Raw genomic sequence first — 17,500 nt, 5'->3', positions numbered from 1 at the left:
ATTGAATGGTTCGTGCTGTTACTAATAAATTAAAACGAATCACCAATGTTCTTCTGACAGCGTGTTCAGATAATGTCGTTACTAGTGTAATGTCAGAGTTACTTAACAGGGGAAGAGCGCTGCTTAATGTAGGCTTAAGTGTTCTCATAATAACCCACTCCAAACATCTGCACTTTCTTATGTCCCATGGCCATGCATGCACCCGGTCTACAGCTGCCCTGGGCCAGGACCTGATCTATCTAGGCCAAGTGTAATCAGCATAGAGACTGTGTGTGTGTGTGTGTGTGTGTGTGTGTGTGTGTGTGTGTGTGTGTGTCTGTGTGTCTGTGTGTCTGTGTCTGTGTCTGTGTGTGTGTGCGTGTGCGATTACTTGCTCAGGGAGTAAGATGATAGACAAATGTTTCATATGTTAGACTCGCAGGGGTCTCCAACCTTTTTTCATCCGAGAGCTACTTTGAAAAAAATGTAAGTGGCCGAGAGCTACTCATATCTTATTACTTACATTCATTCACATAACGTATCAAAACACTCTGCAATTCTTCACTAGCATGCTCTGTTTCAAATGTCAATGTGTAAGCTCACTATAGTAGTAGCAGTATATTCTGTATCCATATATCAATGTATCACATCACCTCCATTCACATATCAAAAGCTTATAATTGTATGGTCCACATGTGTGTAATAATAAGTGCATTCACCTTTTCTAGTTTTTTCAGTCAGAAAACATTGGTATTTTTTTCTTCTTTTGTCTCTTTCAAAAAAATGTGTGCATGTGTGTAATAATGCATTCACTCATTCCTACACTTGAGATGAATGTCACTGCATGGAGTCTACAAGAGTTGTGTATGCTGGAGTGTATCCACTTAGGTTCGCTCTTATAGAGTCATTTAGATGCTCATCTGTCAGTCTTGTTCAGAAGTAGTAGTAGTATTTCATTACATTCATATCAGAAAAATCTGATTCTCAAAGGTATGTAGAGCCAAATACAACAAATACTTTCAGGGCTGCTTGGTGAATATTCTTATAGTTTTCTGGGTCTACCAGGCTCCAGAAATGTTGTGAATGTTGTTGCGATTGTAGCTGGACATTATTCTGGAGCTTTATAACCTCCATCTCCATTTCTCCAGGCTTGACACTGAACAGTTCAGCTATCTGCTCTCAGTGTTTCCCCTAGGTTTGCTGCCTTGGGGAGGGGGTGGCATGGACTGTGGCATATGTGGTCTTGACTACCTGTCCACTTTCTCACCTGGTTCTTGCTCTCTCTCTTTGGTGTGCCGACACCATCCTGCTCTCTCTCCTTCTCTCTCCTCCTCTTTTGCTGTCAACCAAAAGGCAAACATAACAACCAGAGTATTTATAATTTAATAAGAGGTATAAATTGATCCATATCAATTCATAACATAATTCGAATTGAATATTGGGTTGCTGAAAAATAAATTGTATATCCATCTATAGAAAACAGACATTTCCAATGAGTGAGGGTTGTGCCAATGCTTCAATCCACTGTTCATGTACTGTAAATATACCATTATGGTATTACCATGAAGCCCAATTCTAGCAGAATAAGAACGATTGTTTATCTACTTTAAGTAAAATAATAAAGTGCCTCCAGTTAGCTCTTTAGCTGGCAAGTGTGCAGCAGACTAGCTCATCTCATCACCTCTGAGCTAGCTAGCTAGTTCTTTTGACACCATGGAACTATAATCAGACACTAGTCACAATAATAACAACCTTTCTCTGTCAGAACACTCAGCAATTATATTTGCTAACGTTTTCAACTTGCTTACTTTCATCTGCAGACATCTCACCCTGCAAAAACTCATAGCTGATATACTTTTTTTGTGTTGGAGGGGGTGGGACATTAGTAAGGGATTGAAATTGGAAAAGGTTTCCAGGGTGATTTTTTTGGGGGAAGGCAGCATCTTTTTTTACAGGTAGCTCGCGAGCGACGTGTTGGAGACCCATGTTTTAAACTGGGACCTTCATGGTAAATAGTGCTATTTTTAGAACTTGCCCTACGGGCGACTCGCGTGGTCTCTGCGGGCGACCAGGTGCCCGCGGGCACCGTGGCTACCCCTGTCAGTGGCGTACCGCAAAATCCCAAGGTGGCGGCGGGGGGCGAATTTGCGAAACCTAGGATGGTAGGGGAAGGCAGGGCAATACCGCTACCTGATTTGTTGAGAAGGCAGGGCAATACCGCTACCTGATTTGTTGGCGAAGCACTCGTGAAGTGCCCCCTCATTGGCTGGCGAGTCTACCATCTAATTACTCCCGGAGGGAGCATGACTATGGGAAAGTGAAAGAGGGGAGAGGTGCACAGCATAAAATGAACACACTCCCCTGAAGTTGCGTCAACACACACTGTAGCTGTAGTAATTGAATTACTTTTCCTCAGATTGCCAGAACCTGCTAACGCAGCTGAACGTGGAGACGCAGCTGAACGGAGCTGGAGAATCAAGACTGGTTAGATGAACTAAAAAGCACACAGGTTGAGGAGGCATGGCTAGGTTTCAAAACCAAATTCCTAAATATTATTGACAGTATAGCCCCCATGAGAACCACCAGGGTTAAAGCCCGATCGGAACCATGGATGAATTCGGACATTCTAAATGCTATGAAAGTCAGAGACCTAAAATGCTCTGAAGTTAAAAAATGCAAATCAAAATTAGTGAAACACTTAAACGAAGATCTCAAAACCCAAAAAACAATGCAACAAACTATGCAATCAGGTAATTACCATGACCAAATCTGCTAAGAAAAAATACCTCGATAACAAAATCGAAGAAAACTTAAACAAACCACGTGACCTTTGGAAGCTACTTAATAGCCAACTAGGTTGCAGTCAAAAACTCAAAACCAGGTCTACAAACATCAGCATAAAATCTGGAGATTCTCTCTTTACAGACAAGCTGGATGTGGCTAAGTGCTTAAACACTTTCTTTACAACCATAGCCACTAAATTAGTTAACAATCTACCACCCCACTCAGGGCGTTATGGTGTAGAGCACATCCGTGCGTTCTACAATAAACTGGGTGTACGCAAAGATGATTTTAAACTCTCCATGGTGTCAAACGATGAGGTGTTTAAAAAACTGGGCGCTCTACACTCAGAAAAGGCCACGGGCCATGACAATATTCCAGCCAGATTTCTAAAAGACTCAGCTGCCTCCATTACCCCAATCATCACCCACATAATAAACCTCTCCATCAAACAGGGACACGTCCCCCTTGACTTTAAAATAGCAAGGATAACCCCACTGTATAAAAAAGGAAGCAAATTAGACCCAGGCAACTACCGACCTGTTTCTATTCTTAATTCCATCTCGAAACTTATGGAAAAAATAGTTTATGAACAGGTTGATAGGTACCTTACCGAAAAAAATCTGATGTATGAATTTCAATCAGGATTCAGAACATCCCATTCCACTGACACATGCCTTCTCTATTTGAACGACCACATCAACCATGAGGTGGACTCGGGCAAGTACTGCGGCATGGTCATGCTGGACCTCCAGAAGGCCTTCGACACAGTAGATCACCACATATTGTTAGATAAACTGAAAGCAATTGGGTTCGATAGAACATCGGTGAGCTGGGTGCAATCCTACTTAGAGGGGAGGGAACAGGTGGTTAGTGTGAACGGAACACTGTCCCCCCCCCTCCCAGTGACCTGCGGCGTTCCACAAGGAAGCATATTGGGACCTTTACTGTTCCTAATATATGTGAATGACATGTCATCAGCATGTGATTGCAATTTGTTCCTGTTCGCGGATGACTCGGCTCTGCTGGTCTCTGACAGGGACATATTGCAGGTGGAAAAAGCGCTAAGCACTGAACTGAGTAGAATCTGCATCTGGCTAGCTGACAATAAACTATCAATACACCTAGGTAAAACTGAAACCATCCTATACGGATCCCCATCTAAACTCAGAAAGGCTGTACATTTCAAAATAAAAGTGGGTAACATTAATATCACAAGAAAAGAGGATATTACATACCTGGGCTCCATCTTAGAGGCAAATCTTTCCGGAGATAAAATGGCAGCAAAAGTAATCAAAAAAGTGAACCATAGAACTAGATTCTTGTACAGGATATCCTCACTTGTCAGTAAAAACACACTGAGGACCCTATCAGGAGCTCTCATTCAATGTCACTTCGACTATGCCGTAACATCATGGTACTATAGAACAACAAAGGCCCATAAAACAAGACTCCAGACAGCCCAAAATAAACTGGTTAGGCTTCTGCTAGGCCTCAACCCTAGGACACATCTAACCGCTGCTCATTTTTTGAGCCTTGATTGGCTACGAGTAGTTGACAGAGTGCAGCAGCTTGCACTGGGCCTGGTCTTCAAGATACGCTACACCACAAAGACACCCAAGTACCTGTCAACATACTTCCAAAAAGTGAACAACGTCCACACATACAATACCAGAGGAAGCTCCACGAACCACGTTCAACCGCGTTGCACCACAAACAAGGGGTTAAACTCGTTTGCAAACTATGCAGTAAAAATGTGGAACGCCCTTCCTATAATCTTAAAGGAGTGCAAAACACTGCCCACCTTCAAAACCACTCTCAAAAAACATTTACAGGAGGCTGCAATCCGTAACTGGACCCTCTAAATCAAAAATCAGATTAAAAGACCCGAACTACCCACTGTACATACTTTGTGTTTTGTCCCCCGCCCCCACCTGTGGTGTATGTCCCCACCTGTCCTACCCGCTGTACATACCTTATGTTTTGTTGTATTGTTCTTCCCATGATGGATGTATGTTTATCTTGTAGATAGTACTAGTTATTTGTCTGTATTATCTTGTAGATAGTACTAGTTTTTTTTGTCTGTCTTACATGTAACGATGAATTGAGAATCAAGGACCCCAATTGAAATAAGCCAGTGGCTTTCTTGGGTTTTTATCCTGTTAGTTGACCTTGTATGTAATATGTACTTTCATGTACCTACTTCTGCAAATCTTCTAATAAAGTTTTCAATCAATCAATCAATCAACGTGGAGATGTTTGCCAGTAGCTGAAGATCGGCTTGAATATAATCTAAGAGAGTTCAAGTTTAAACAACTCCCAAAGTTCTGAAATGTATTTTTGTGACATTACTGCTCCTTTGATACTGTATTTCCCCTGTGTGGTTGCTTATGCAGTAATATGGTTTGTGGGTATACAATGTGACAAATTGAATGTTAACAAGCTGGTTAATATCAGAATAAAACGTGCAGACTGCAGAATGAGTGTTTCTGGTTTATTTTATGAAGCTGGTTCACATGACCAAGGTCAGGCTAGTACTGTATTTACACTGTGTTGCCCAGTCAATAAACATGTTTCCTTATGACTTCTAACTTCTCTGGGCGTGAGACACACGCATTTCAACCCGTTCACACGCCGCATTTCAGCTAGCTAGCGTTTACATTAGCCCAATATTGCTAGCTTATAGCAAGGAGTCTGGCTAATTAGATGGTAGACTCGCCAGCCAATGAGGGGGCTCATCACGAGTGCTTCGCCAACCAATCAGGTAGCGGTATTGCCCTGCCTTCCCCTACCATCCTAGGTTTCGCAAATTCGCCGGCGGGGGCCCTTTCGCAATGGAGAAAAAAAAAAGTGCGTTTTTTAGAGTCCGATGCGTTATTGACGTTGCGAAATTTCGCAATATGCACTCTACATTCTAAATGCTTGACTTAGCAAAAGGTACAAACAAGTGAGAGCAATAGCCTATAACTAAAACCAAATGGTAGACCACATCAGTAGAATGTATTATAAGTAGAAAAGTACAAGCTTTATTTCTTTTAACAAAGTGTGGTGTGCACAGCAGCGCGATATCTGTAAACATACCATGTGTAGACTCTCCGCTAAGGGTTGCCAGATGGGATTGAGAATTTCCAACCTAACCAATCTAAAAACGTGTAAATCCACCAAAAACCAGCCCATCTGGCAACCCTGTCTCCGCTGCATCAGAGTCTACTTGTTGCGCATAATAGGCCAGGGTTTGTCAAATCCTTTGTTGGACATCTCGTTTCTTAAGTCCTGGTATATTGTGGCATTTCTTTACTGTTTGCCATCTGGTCTAGGAATACCCAGGGAGACGCAGACAGCAGAAGTAGAATAGAAAAAGAAACAGCTATATATAGCCTAACCATGCTGAATGATGTACCTGTATGATTTTTTTTTTTTTTTTTTACAATATCGGACCGACAGTCCCACATATAGCGGCTATAATGTATGTCCGAATAGAGAATCTACCACCACCTAAAGAATGCTTATTGTACTTGTATCCATGTTGAAAGTGAATGACACAGGGACAGACAATCAGACAGCAAGGTGCACCGAAGCGAACTGACGCTGAACCCCTCATATAGGGCTTTCACACCGGCAAAGAACCGTGCCGGTTCGCGTTCGCGTTAGGGGGCCCCCTAGTGGCTGGGGCCCCCCCGCGGTGCGTCGCTTGCGGGCCCGTCCGCTACGCCACTGCCCTGTGTTAGAGTGACTGTCTTTGATCTGCCAATGACATTATTGTTGAAAGCGAAAGTAAAAAAAAAAAAAAAATTGTAGGGAGCACAGACAGGAAGTGGTGGTGTAAGTGTGTGGGGTACCCTGCAAAAAGCTCTTCCACAACAACCATGAACCCTTTTCCCCTCAAGGCTTTCAAGCTCAAACTTGTGATGGCTAAGTGGCAAAAAGCGGGGAACAAAGGATGGCACGCAGTGAAGTGGACTGGGTGGTGTCAAAGTATCTGAATACTGGCCACTCTGTAGTGAAGTAGTAAATAAAAATATATATTTTGTAAAAAAATTAAATAATCCTTCCTTCTTCTAGCATTGTGAGTGCCAATGGCCCCTGGTCGTCCTAGCATATATATTATTTTCTTGTGATGACTGATATATAGATGATTCACTTACTTTAGGCAAAAGTACTTGTTGTAAGTTGCTTTGGATAAAAGCGCCTGCTAAATGTCAAATATGTATATGTAGACAGTGAACGGTAGGCCCAAAAAAGAGGGAAGGCCAATGTTGACAGCAAGCAACACCACATTGCTTTCACACCGGCAGTTCCGAACGCCGGTTCGCGTTCGCGTGCCGAAACCTCCGAACGTTGGCGCTGTCTGGCGAATGAGCCCGCGTTCATACCAGTGTATTATTCGCCAGACAGCGCCAACGTTCGGAGGTTTCGGCACGCGAGCGCGAACCGGCGTTCGGAACTGCCGGTGTGAAAGAGGCCAATTGTGTACCCTCGGCATTATAATGAATGAATGAATGAATGAATGAATGGTCTTTATTGTCATTAATACAGTACAGGTACCAAACAACGACATTTGGGAGGGGGGTCTCCCCTGGTGCTAGGAAAAAAAAAACTAAAAACAAGAAGGGAAAAGAGCTGGTTTACATAAATAAAGGCTATGTACACTATCCACTATACTATACTATACAAATAAAACACTGTGCTGTACTCTATGCTATGCTATACCTATTCTAACATTTCCTATCTCTGAACCTTATGTACCCGAGGGTTGTCATATTGCACATAGTGTTATTGCACATTCATTTAAAGTGTCGCAGTTTGCAGGTTTGAAATGGGTTCACAGTTGGGTTTCAGTGGTGCACTTGATTTCAATCTAGTAGCTGCCATCAAATTGTCTAGATTGTCCAGGGCCTAGAACCTAGGTCTTTGCTGTGTTCAGGGCCTGAATGGCCCTGGGGTAGAAGCTGAGCTTCAGTCTGTTTGTCCTTGCGAACATGGTCCTGCTATTAGACAGGCCTTAATAAATAGTTTGTTATGAAATCCTACACCTTTCTCACTCCCTTCCTGTGTGTGTCATCAGATGGTGTGTCTGAACCCAAGACGGACAGCTACAGCCATGGGGAGTACAAGGAGAATAAATGCACCGTGTGTTCCCAGACCTTCACCACGGAGAGCCAGCTACAGAGACACCAACGCGACCATGAGGTCAACGACAAGGTGAGCACCGCCCAAGGGACAAGCAACGCAGTTTTGTATATATGTTACGGTACATGTGGGAACACGGTACATGTGGGAAAACTAGGGTTAGGGTTAGGTGCTAGGGTTCTACGATGCTACGGTTAAGGTTAGGGTTAGGGTTAGGGTTAGGATTAGGGTTAGGGTTAGACATGCCAGCATGTACCAAGTCGACGTAGCACCTAACCCTAACCCTAGTTTTCCCACATGTACCGTATTCCCACATGTACCGTAACATATATATATATATCTTTTTTAAACCTTTATTAGTCCCTTGAGATCAGTTATCTCTTTTTTGAGGGGAGACTCGTAGTCAGCTGCTCATAGGCAACGCACAGTCAGTTGCAGTTTGACCAATAACCACCACCTAAGCACATACACTGTGACTTCATTCGACATGGATTGAATTAGGCCTATACCTTTTTAAAAATCATATTATTAGTCTTCTTGTCAATTGTCGACGCGAAGCCTAAATCGATAGCATAGCCTACTTACGTATGTGAGAGCATTGCGTTCATCCCTAGGCTGAGGTTGATGCAACTGAGGAATAATACCAGCCGACTGTCTCCCATATGAAACTTGAATGCAGTTTCTCGCTTTCCTACACTCTATGTCTTCAGATCTAAGTTAGATGTAGCTGGTGTACTGAGATGTAACTGGATCTAATCTAAGGTACTGTTTGCTATTCATGACTTTCCTGCCACAAAATGAGAGCTCTATTGCAGCCCAGTGAACAGACACTCACGTAGGAGGAACATTGTCCCCCTAAGACAAATGGCCTGGTGTAAAAAAAAAGACATGAGGTGACAATGCAACTTTAGTTGAAAAGAAAATACACTGAAGAATTACAACTTTTATAGTCAAGCAAACCAATTTGGCATTTGTCTGGGGTTTGCTTGCACGCACAATTGCCCGCATACACACACACACACACACACACACACACACACACACACACACACACACACACACACACACACAATAAGCATTCCTTCTCTCTTTCTGTAAAACAAAGCAGGCTCACAAAGTGTATGGGAGTGTATGGGTAAACGTAGTCCAAAAGTAAAAAGGTTTCCACAGATGCCCTTATGAGTCACCTGCTTATTATGATTTGAATGTTAGTGTTTATGAGTTTCTGGGTTTATTATGCCTCAAAAGATGCCTGATTATGAGGTGAAAATACTTTTATTATAATACACACACATACCCACACACATACCCACCCACACCTTCACTCACTCTTTTCTCTCCCTCTCTCCCCCTCCAGCCTCATCGGTGTGACCAGTGCGCCCAGACCTTCAACGTGGAGTTCAACCTCACCCTCCACAAGTCTACACACACAACCTCTGACCCCACCTGCCCGGTGTGTCAGAAGAAATTCTCCCGCGTGGCCAGTCTCAAGTCCCACATTATGCTACACGAGAAGGAGGAGGTCAGTCCACTCTCCACCATGGGAGGCCGGCGTAGATGTAACATCGTAGGACGGTCTCATTGTAATGCACTGGATGGAATGAGGAACGGTATCACACACACCATTCCTCATTCATTACAATGAGCCCGTCCTTTGATTTTCCACTGGCCTCCTCGCATGTAGATGAATGACTGATCCATTCACTCTCCAATTTCATAGACAGCACTTTAGATGACTGACCGTCTATGACATAAAAATGATCGTTTTATCCATGTTTTGAAGCAATACAGTGAAGCAATTTGTTTGCAAACAATACAAGCAAAACTTGCTTATATTTTGGGCTCTGATGGGAGAAGTTAAATCTTCAGAATCAGTGGCTATATACAGTGGCTATATATATACACAGTGCCCTCCACAATTATTGACACCCCTGGTAAAGATGAGTAAAAAGGGTTATACAGGTTTCACCTTTTGGTGAATTAGCTTAATGCCACACTGAGAAAAATTAGAAACATCCAACCTTTAATTGAAGTAAATGATATTCTGAGAAAATCTATCATCAAGAAATAATTATTAAAAAAAAGAAAAAAAGAAATATATACACACACATTATGTACCAATTATAGATTTCCATTAGTGGGCCATTAGTGCATTGTAGTCACACGCAATTACAATGATGTTATTTTGAACTGACAGGGTAATAAAAGCACTGTTGTAAAGTAAAGCGTATCCTTCCTCTGTTGTCTCTCTCCCTCCCTCCTGCTGTAGAACCTGATCTGTACAGAGTGTGGAGATGAGTTTATCCTCCAGAGCCAGCTCACCCTGCACCTGTGGGAGCATAGGAAAGAACTCTCTGGAACCAAGGTCTACACCTGCAAGGCCTGCAGCAAGGAGTTCAAGATGAACGTACAGCTCAAAGAGCACATGAAGACGCACATCAAGATGAGGTAAGAGACCCCTGGCGAAGGACGACGGTATTATCGAATCGATTGAAAGATACATATACATATATATATACTGTATATACCAAATATGGTGAAATATTGCATGTGTATCAACACATTGTCGTACTAGCTGTTCAACCAGGTTATAACACACCAAAGGACCAAAGAAGACTTTATTAGACTTTATTGTGGTTTTTTATGGTGAGTATTATTGTACTCAAATGGCTGAGGCAACTCTATATGTATTCATGTCAAATAAAGTCATTCACTTATTGGATTTATCCTCCTTTAAGGATGCAGTGACAATCCTATTGTACATTAAATTGGTTGAATTAGCAATTAGGTTTGTCTGCAATGATCTTTTTTCCCCTCTTGGACTCAGAGTGTTTTCCTGCTTGTTTTGTCTCCAGATCACTCAGCACTAACTCCAGAAACTACAAGAAGAATATCGATCGCAGTGGCTTCACAAACAGCTGCCATCACTGTGGGAAGACCTTTAAAAAGCCCAGCCAGCTCGTCAGACACATACGAATACACACAGGTGAGCAGGGAAACACACAACAGAGAGAAAGCCTTTATCTGAAGGGTCTTGTCCCGGGGTTTAGACCTGAGTTGTTGTTCCCCTGGAGAGAGAGCATTAAATGGAGAGCTTGATGAAAATGGCCTCTTCAGTTGGAGTGGTTTTGTGGAGTGTGTTGTACCGGTGTTGAACACCAGGGGGCTCTATGCTGATTGGGACTCCTGTCCTCTTCATTAACAGCGGTTCCTGTATTCTAGTCACACCAACCCAGCTATTATTCACCATTACAGTAAATCCCAGGAATTTATGCAGACAATGTGTGCCCATTTGAAAATGATGTATTGCCAGTAATATTTCTCTACTTTGTGCCCTTGAAATGGATAAATGACCTATGAATCAAGTAAAAGATTGTCAGTAGCTCTAGGTACATTTGGAGTAAAATCTCCACATTTGATAGTTTCCTCCCTGCCTGCGGTTGATATAGCAACGTCACAGATGCTAAGCTCGGATGGAGCAACCATGTTGTCATGGTGTTACCTCCCCAGTGAAACACCATGTTGTCATGGTATCACATCCCTGGTGATTTGGAGAATGCACCTGGTTAAGCCACAGTGTCAAGCACAGTTGCTGACAGGAGCCAGGAGACACACACACACACACACCTACACACAGCAACAGACACGCACACTCAGACTCACAGACACACAGACACACAGACACACAGACACACACACACACACACACACACACACAACCACACACACCTACACACAGCAACAGACACGCACACACAGACACACAGACACACACACACACACACACACACACACACACACACACAGACACACACACACACACACTACGTCAGCGCCTCAAGTTCTCCCCCCCCCCAAAAATCTCAACTCATTTAATCCAGCGATATCACCTGGATTGATGCACCTGGATAAATGACCCCCCTCCCCGTCAACTCTCTCTGTCTCTCTCTCTCTTGCTGAGGCAGCATAGACTCCCAGAGATCAGAGCTCTTAATAGTCCTCCCTGAGATCTCCGTGCCAACTCCGTTAATTTGGCTGGATGAGATGAACACTGGAGGCGGGGGAACGGTGGCTCTGTGCTCTGAATGTCAAACAGCCATTAGTGGGTGATAGTGGCGGTGGTGGCGGTGGGAGGGGGTGTTCTGAAGACAGCCTGTGGGACTCTTAGACACTTAAGCCTGGAGGTTTCCGGTCCACACCGCTGATACAGTCAGAACCTCATCCATCTCTGCTCTCTCTGCGACTCTCCCTCACCTCATTTAGATTTTGCTGTGTCTACTAAAGCCAGACAGGTCAGCCCTGTGAGAGCTCAAACCAGCGCACCTTTCAGCTCAGCTGTTTGTCGTGTGGCGTAGTAGTGTGTGTGTGTGTGTGTGTGTGTGTGTGTGTGTGTGTGTGTGTCTGTGTCCGTGTGTGTGTCCGTGTGTGTGTGCACGTGTGTATGCGCATGCATGTATGCGTATGCGTGTGTGTGTGTGTGTACAGAGTGTGTGTGTACAGGGTGTGCACCTGTGTTTGCACCTGTGTACATGTATGTGTGTGTGTGTGTGTGTGTGTGTGTGTGTGTGTGTGTGTGTGTGTGTGTGTGTGTGGCAGGAGTGCGTGCATGCACATGTGTTTTATTTGTGTGCAGTGGCGGTGCTAGGTTGTTTTAAATGGGGTGGCAAGCATATACCATCATTCAAGTTTGAACTATTCTATTAACTACTGCAATACACTATTATTACACATGTAACTATCCTACACCCCTTAGCCTAGCCCCACACCACCACCCCACTCATTCACACACCCATAATTAGTTTGGAATTATAATATTTACACTATCCTATACCCCTCAGTTCCACACATACTCAATAAAGCAACAACAAAGAAAATTTTTCTAACACAAGAACCACAATTAGGCCATCATTTCACCCCAACATTTTTAGTGCACAATTATCTATTAACAACCACTAAATATCCACCCAATCCACATATTACACATCTTCGGCAATACTTCACAGCGTGTGTACGTTGCGCCGCCAGCATTGAAGTGTAGCCCACTGCAGCGGCGGTGTGCGGTTATTAAACTGTAAGACCTCCACCATTGAAGAATGTACAGATAAAAGACAACATCAGTATGACTTTGTCTGACTTTAAGTGATCAGTGGATTAAAGTAGGATCTTGACATTTCCAAGCTTCTCTATTTCAGTTTTCCTCTTGAGCTTCCCTGTTTAGTCCCCTCTCAGGAGGGTATTTTAGCATTTTAGAATGAAATATGCCTTGAAGATGATTACCATATCTCTTCATTCCTGAGTATTTTGTTTCTTCCTTTGGAAAAAGGTGGCAATATTCCCCTCCTTTCTTTTCATATTGTCACTATAATAAACAGTATTAAAAATTAAACAGGATTTGTGTGGATTAAAAATCTGTAACATATTTTCACATGACATACGCTAGCTTTTCGTTGAATCCGACCGGAGCAGAATGACAGGTAGCAGGTCCTGATTCACGTGTCTGTCAAATTGACAGTGTCAATATTATGGCGGACTGTTCCATCCAGACCGGGAGGGAGGGGGCGGCGCGGGAGGGCGGGGGGGGGAGGGGGCGGCGGCCCCAATGTTTAATGAAATTATACGAAATGTTTGGTTAGGGGTACCACCAGAGAAATATCATCAATGTTCGACACTAGGGATGTCGATGACACTAGGGACCCGATCCCATTTTTTCACTACCGATACCGATACCGATACCTGGGCTTCAGGTATCTGCGATACCGATATCAATCCGATATTTGTATTTATTGTTTTACTCCTGAATAATAACAAATACTTCCCCAGTATATAGTCCACAACAACAGTTGGCTATTAAAGACTGCCAGCCTTTATTCAAGCAACAAAAACAGTACTCTGCAGTACTCAGTGACTAACTGGTTTAAAGTTAAAACAATTTAAACTGCAGCATTCAGAATTTGTAGGAAAAAAAAATAGTTACTGTCAGATTTCTAGTTTTAGTGCCTTCATGGTTTTATTCTATTTATCTTCTCTTACAAATGGCAAATCAATTATAGCACCCTTTTTAAAAGTGTAGCCTAGAGACGCTGCTGGTGAGACCAGAAACCAGTCGCAGAATCAAAGGGGTGTCAACAATATCTGCTTTTCGTTTTTTTCATAACAGGCAACTTGGAAGTTTTAAAGTACCACTCGATATAATATACAACAGTTTAACGATCACTAAATACTTATAATCTGTGGGTTGGATTCACTGTTGCCAGAGGCTACCGGTAAGTGATACCTGGCTTGTAAACATAGTGTAGCAACCCTGTTCATTAATGTTCATTAATGCTTGAGTTCATGTTCATGTTCGCACTGTTACTGTGTTGTGTGCCAATGCACCCCTGTGATTGGTGGAGGTCACGGGGGGGGGGGGGCGGGTGCTGTGTGTGTTGTTGAGACCATTGGGAGAGAGAGCTCCGGTGAACTAAGAAAGCGGGTGCTGTGTGTGTTGTTGAGACCATTGGGAGAGAGAGCTCCGGTGAACTAAGAAAGTTGTGTATGAGATAGTTTACAATTAAACGCACAGATTACATGAGAGAAGCTATCTGTCATTATTTCAACCACTGTCCAAGTGGGGACGTTACAATACTTTCGTTTTAGAACGAAACGTTAGCCGCTAGCAGCGTTTTTAGCAGTCACCATTCTTGAGCAAAACATTGATATACAAACAAACATTCAAATACTCGTGTCGTCTTGAATTTTTTTCAGATTTCAATGTATGACGCATCATTTGAAAGCTTACCATCTGTAGTTTCAGACTACTGCCTAATTTTTTTTCTGGTGCGATCTGCGATCCAGCATTCAGGACCGATATCGCGGCGATATGCGATATCAATATCGGATCGGGACATCCCTATTCGACACCAATATAGCCTTTCTTTTTTTCATCACCCACACTGGGGGGGGGGGGGGGGGGGCAACTGGTGGGCCAAAACATTTTCATAGGGTAGTGTAGAACCGCCGATGTGTGTGTGTGTGTGTTCTTATTCTGTCCCTCATCTCTCCACCAGGTGAGAGGCCCTATAAGTGCTCCCACTGCAGTAAGGCCTTCAACCAGAAGGTGGTGCTGCAGACCCACATGGGGAAACACACAGGGGAGAAGCCTCATCTCTGCATCTTCTGCCCTGCCTCCTTCTCCCAGAAGGGCAACCTGCACTCCCACGTCCAGAGAGTCCACTCTGAGGTAACTAGTGGATCTGCCACTCATATACCTGTTGTTGGTACGCGGCCTCACTGTCCAATCAAGTCATGCTTTATTTACATGTATTCATTTTTTTATTTTTACAGCGCCTCAATACTGCAAAACTCAGTTTTAGAAAAAAAAGCTAAATATATACAAGAATAGTTTGGAATAAGTATGCAATACACAGGGTTATAGGATAAAACAAACACCAGTCAATGGTGGGGAAGCGAGGGCTGGTATGTTGGGGGTTGAGGCTGTGGCTCAGGAGGTAGAGCCGGCATCTAATGATCGCAAGATCGGCGGTTCGATCCCCAGCTCCTCCTCGTCCATGTGTCGAGGTGTCCTTGGGCAAGACACTGAACCTCAAATTGCTCCCAATGAGCAGGCCGGAGCCTTGCAAGGTAGCTTGCCGCCATTGGTGTGTGTGAATGGGTGAATGAGAGGCCATTGTAAAGCACTTTGGAATAAGACAGAACAGAGAGGACCACACTGGCACTGTCCTCCCTCACCTGCCCATCCACCACTTACCTACTGACAGTTCAGGGTTACCAGTACCCTTCCCTTTGTTTGTTGTACATTTACACCAATATAGCCTCTATTGATTATTACTTTCAGTTTCTCAACACTGAATAGATTCGCAAACTATGAATAGAAACATTCAGACATATTTAATCGGGCTAATCCTTTTTGTACCTACCTGCTTGTACTCACACACGTCTGTACACTCATCGTCCTTGTGCTCACATCCTGTACATTCCCTTTCCCATCTCTCGTTCTCGCTTTCTCTCTCTCTCTCCCTCTCTGTGTGTCTCTTTCAGTTGTTTTGTGTCACTCTATCTCGCGTTCTCACTCTCTCTCACTGTCGCATGCACACACGCACACACACACACACACACACACACACACACACACACACACACCGCCCTCACCCACCCTCCTCCTCCTACCAGCTCATTTGATTCAATAGAGTGACACTGTGTGCCTGGCTAATATTAGTCTCCCAGAGAAAGAGGAGAGGTGAAATTGTCCTTCTTTGTCCCTGTGTTTACCGCACCTGGCGAATGCGTCACTGTTCCTATTCTAATGAACCCTCATCGTCCAGCTGAGTCCAGGACCTGGCTGTTCACTCAGGTTTCATGGATCACGTGGTCACAGGGTCAATGGAAGCATAACGCTAAAGGCCCCGTCCTCTCGAAATGGCCTCAGCGGAGTAGGGCAGCTTGATTGTGTATCCAGGCGGTGTTCCGTAGACAGACTCAGACTAGACCCAGTAATGGAGGGCGCTGTTGGGGTTAGGATAGCTCCCAGCTCCTGTTGGTGTCCTGGAGAGAGAGAGAGGCAGGCAGGCAGCTCTGTGGGGTCATGAATGAGAGACATTACATAAAGAGATGACCCCCATCGGCGGGGGTGGGGGGGTGGTCTGTCCCTAGTAATGTTGCTCTATTATGATCCACTGCATTTTAGCACTCAGGAGGAAAGCTTCTATTATATAAAGCAACAGAGTGCGTTCATGTTTGAAATAGCAATTTTCACGACTACATTTGTCACACCACTAGTAGATTTGTAGATTTGATTATCAGGGGTCTTGGTGCTCTTTGTGACCTTTTCGACGAATAAACGTCCCGCGTCTTTAACTTTCAACGGCCTTCACCACCTCTCTGATTTCGATTTGATCTGATGAAAAGACATGAAAATAATTACAGCGATCGCTTGTGCAAGCGTGCAGTGTTACCACAAACAGACAGCTCCCAAAGGAAAACATTGCCAAACCCCCCCCCCCCCAACTGCAGTGCACAACAGCATCAACTTGATTTGATGTTTTCACAAATTGGGAGGTTTTTATGCGGAAGTAATCAAGCCTGGATGAAAAGCTACCTCGCTAATTGAATACGCACTAGAGGGTGGAGGAGCTTCTGCTTACATGTCGACTACTCATTAGAACTGACTGGCTCTTAGCTCCGGTGGACTTGAGTGCCTCTCCGTTCGCCGCGTGCGTGTCTGTCTGCTACTCGCAATTACGTAGGTGTTTACCAGTCGAACATATGCAAATGAGCCGCGCTCCGTCCCATTTCATATGAGTGGCCAATTCAATCATCTCGCCCGTCCGTTTCCCTCTAACGCTCTCCACCACACATGTTGTCTTTTCTCTCTCATTTAAATAATAAATCAATAAAAACCGAACCCTGTCAAATTACGAAGGTTGGGGGAAAGTAACGAGAGAGAGAGAGAGAGAGAGAGAGAGAGAGAGAGAGAGAGAGAGAGAGAGAGAGAGAGAGAGAGAGAGAGAGAGAGAGAGAGAGAGAGAGAGAGAGAGAGAGAGAGAGAGAGAGAGAGAGAGAGAGAGAGAGAGAGAGAGAGAGAGAGAGAGAGAGCGAGAGAGCGAGAGAGAGC

At 43.9% G+C, this 17,500-nt stretch overlaps 1 protein-coding gene across 1 annotated transcript in view; it reads left to right on the top strand.

The window, feature by feature from the left end:
* The window catches only part of znf236 (zinc finger protein 236), a gene marked incomplete at its 3' end in the record, with an annotated part of 79,465 nt that overhangs the window by 925 nt on the left and 61,040 nt on the right, over window positions 1–17,500 (top strand). Inside the window, exons 2-6 of the mRNA XM_080540629.1 lie at window positions 7,826–7,962; window positions 9,248–9,412; window positions 10,160–10,338; window positions 10,746–10,876; window positions 14,937–15,109. Coding sequence (XP_080396755.1) covers window positions 7,826–7,962; window positions 9,248–9,412; window positions 10,160–10,338; window positions 10,746–10,876; window positions 14,937–15,109 — 785 coding nt within the window. The remainder of the gene's footprint in view (window positions 1–7,825; window positions 7,963–9,247; window positions 9,413–10,159; window positions 10,339–10,745; window positions 10,877–14,936; window positions 15,110–17,500) is intronic.

The sequence above is a fragment of the Nansenia antarctica genome, assembly GCF_963989245.1.
Source record: "Nansenia antarctica genome assembly, chromosome: 10".
Classification (NCBI taxonomy): domain Eukaryota; kingdom Metazoa; phylum Chordata; class Actinopteri; order Argentiniformes; family Microstomatidae; genus Nansenia; species Nansenia antarctica.
Note: the sequence above shows the minus strand (reverse complement) of the source record. Positions and strands in the feature narration are given on the sequence as shown.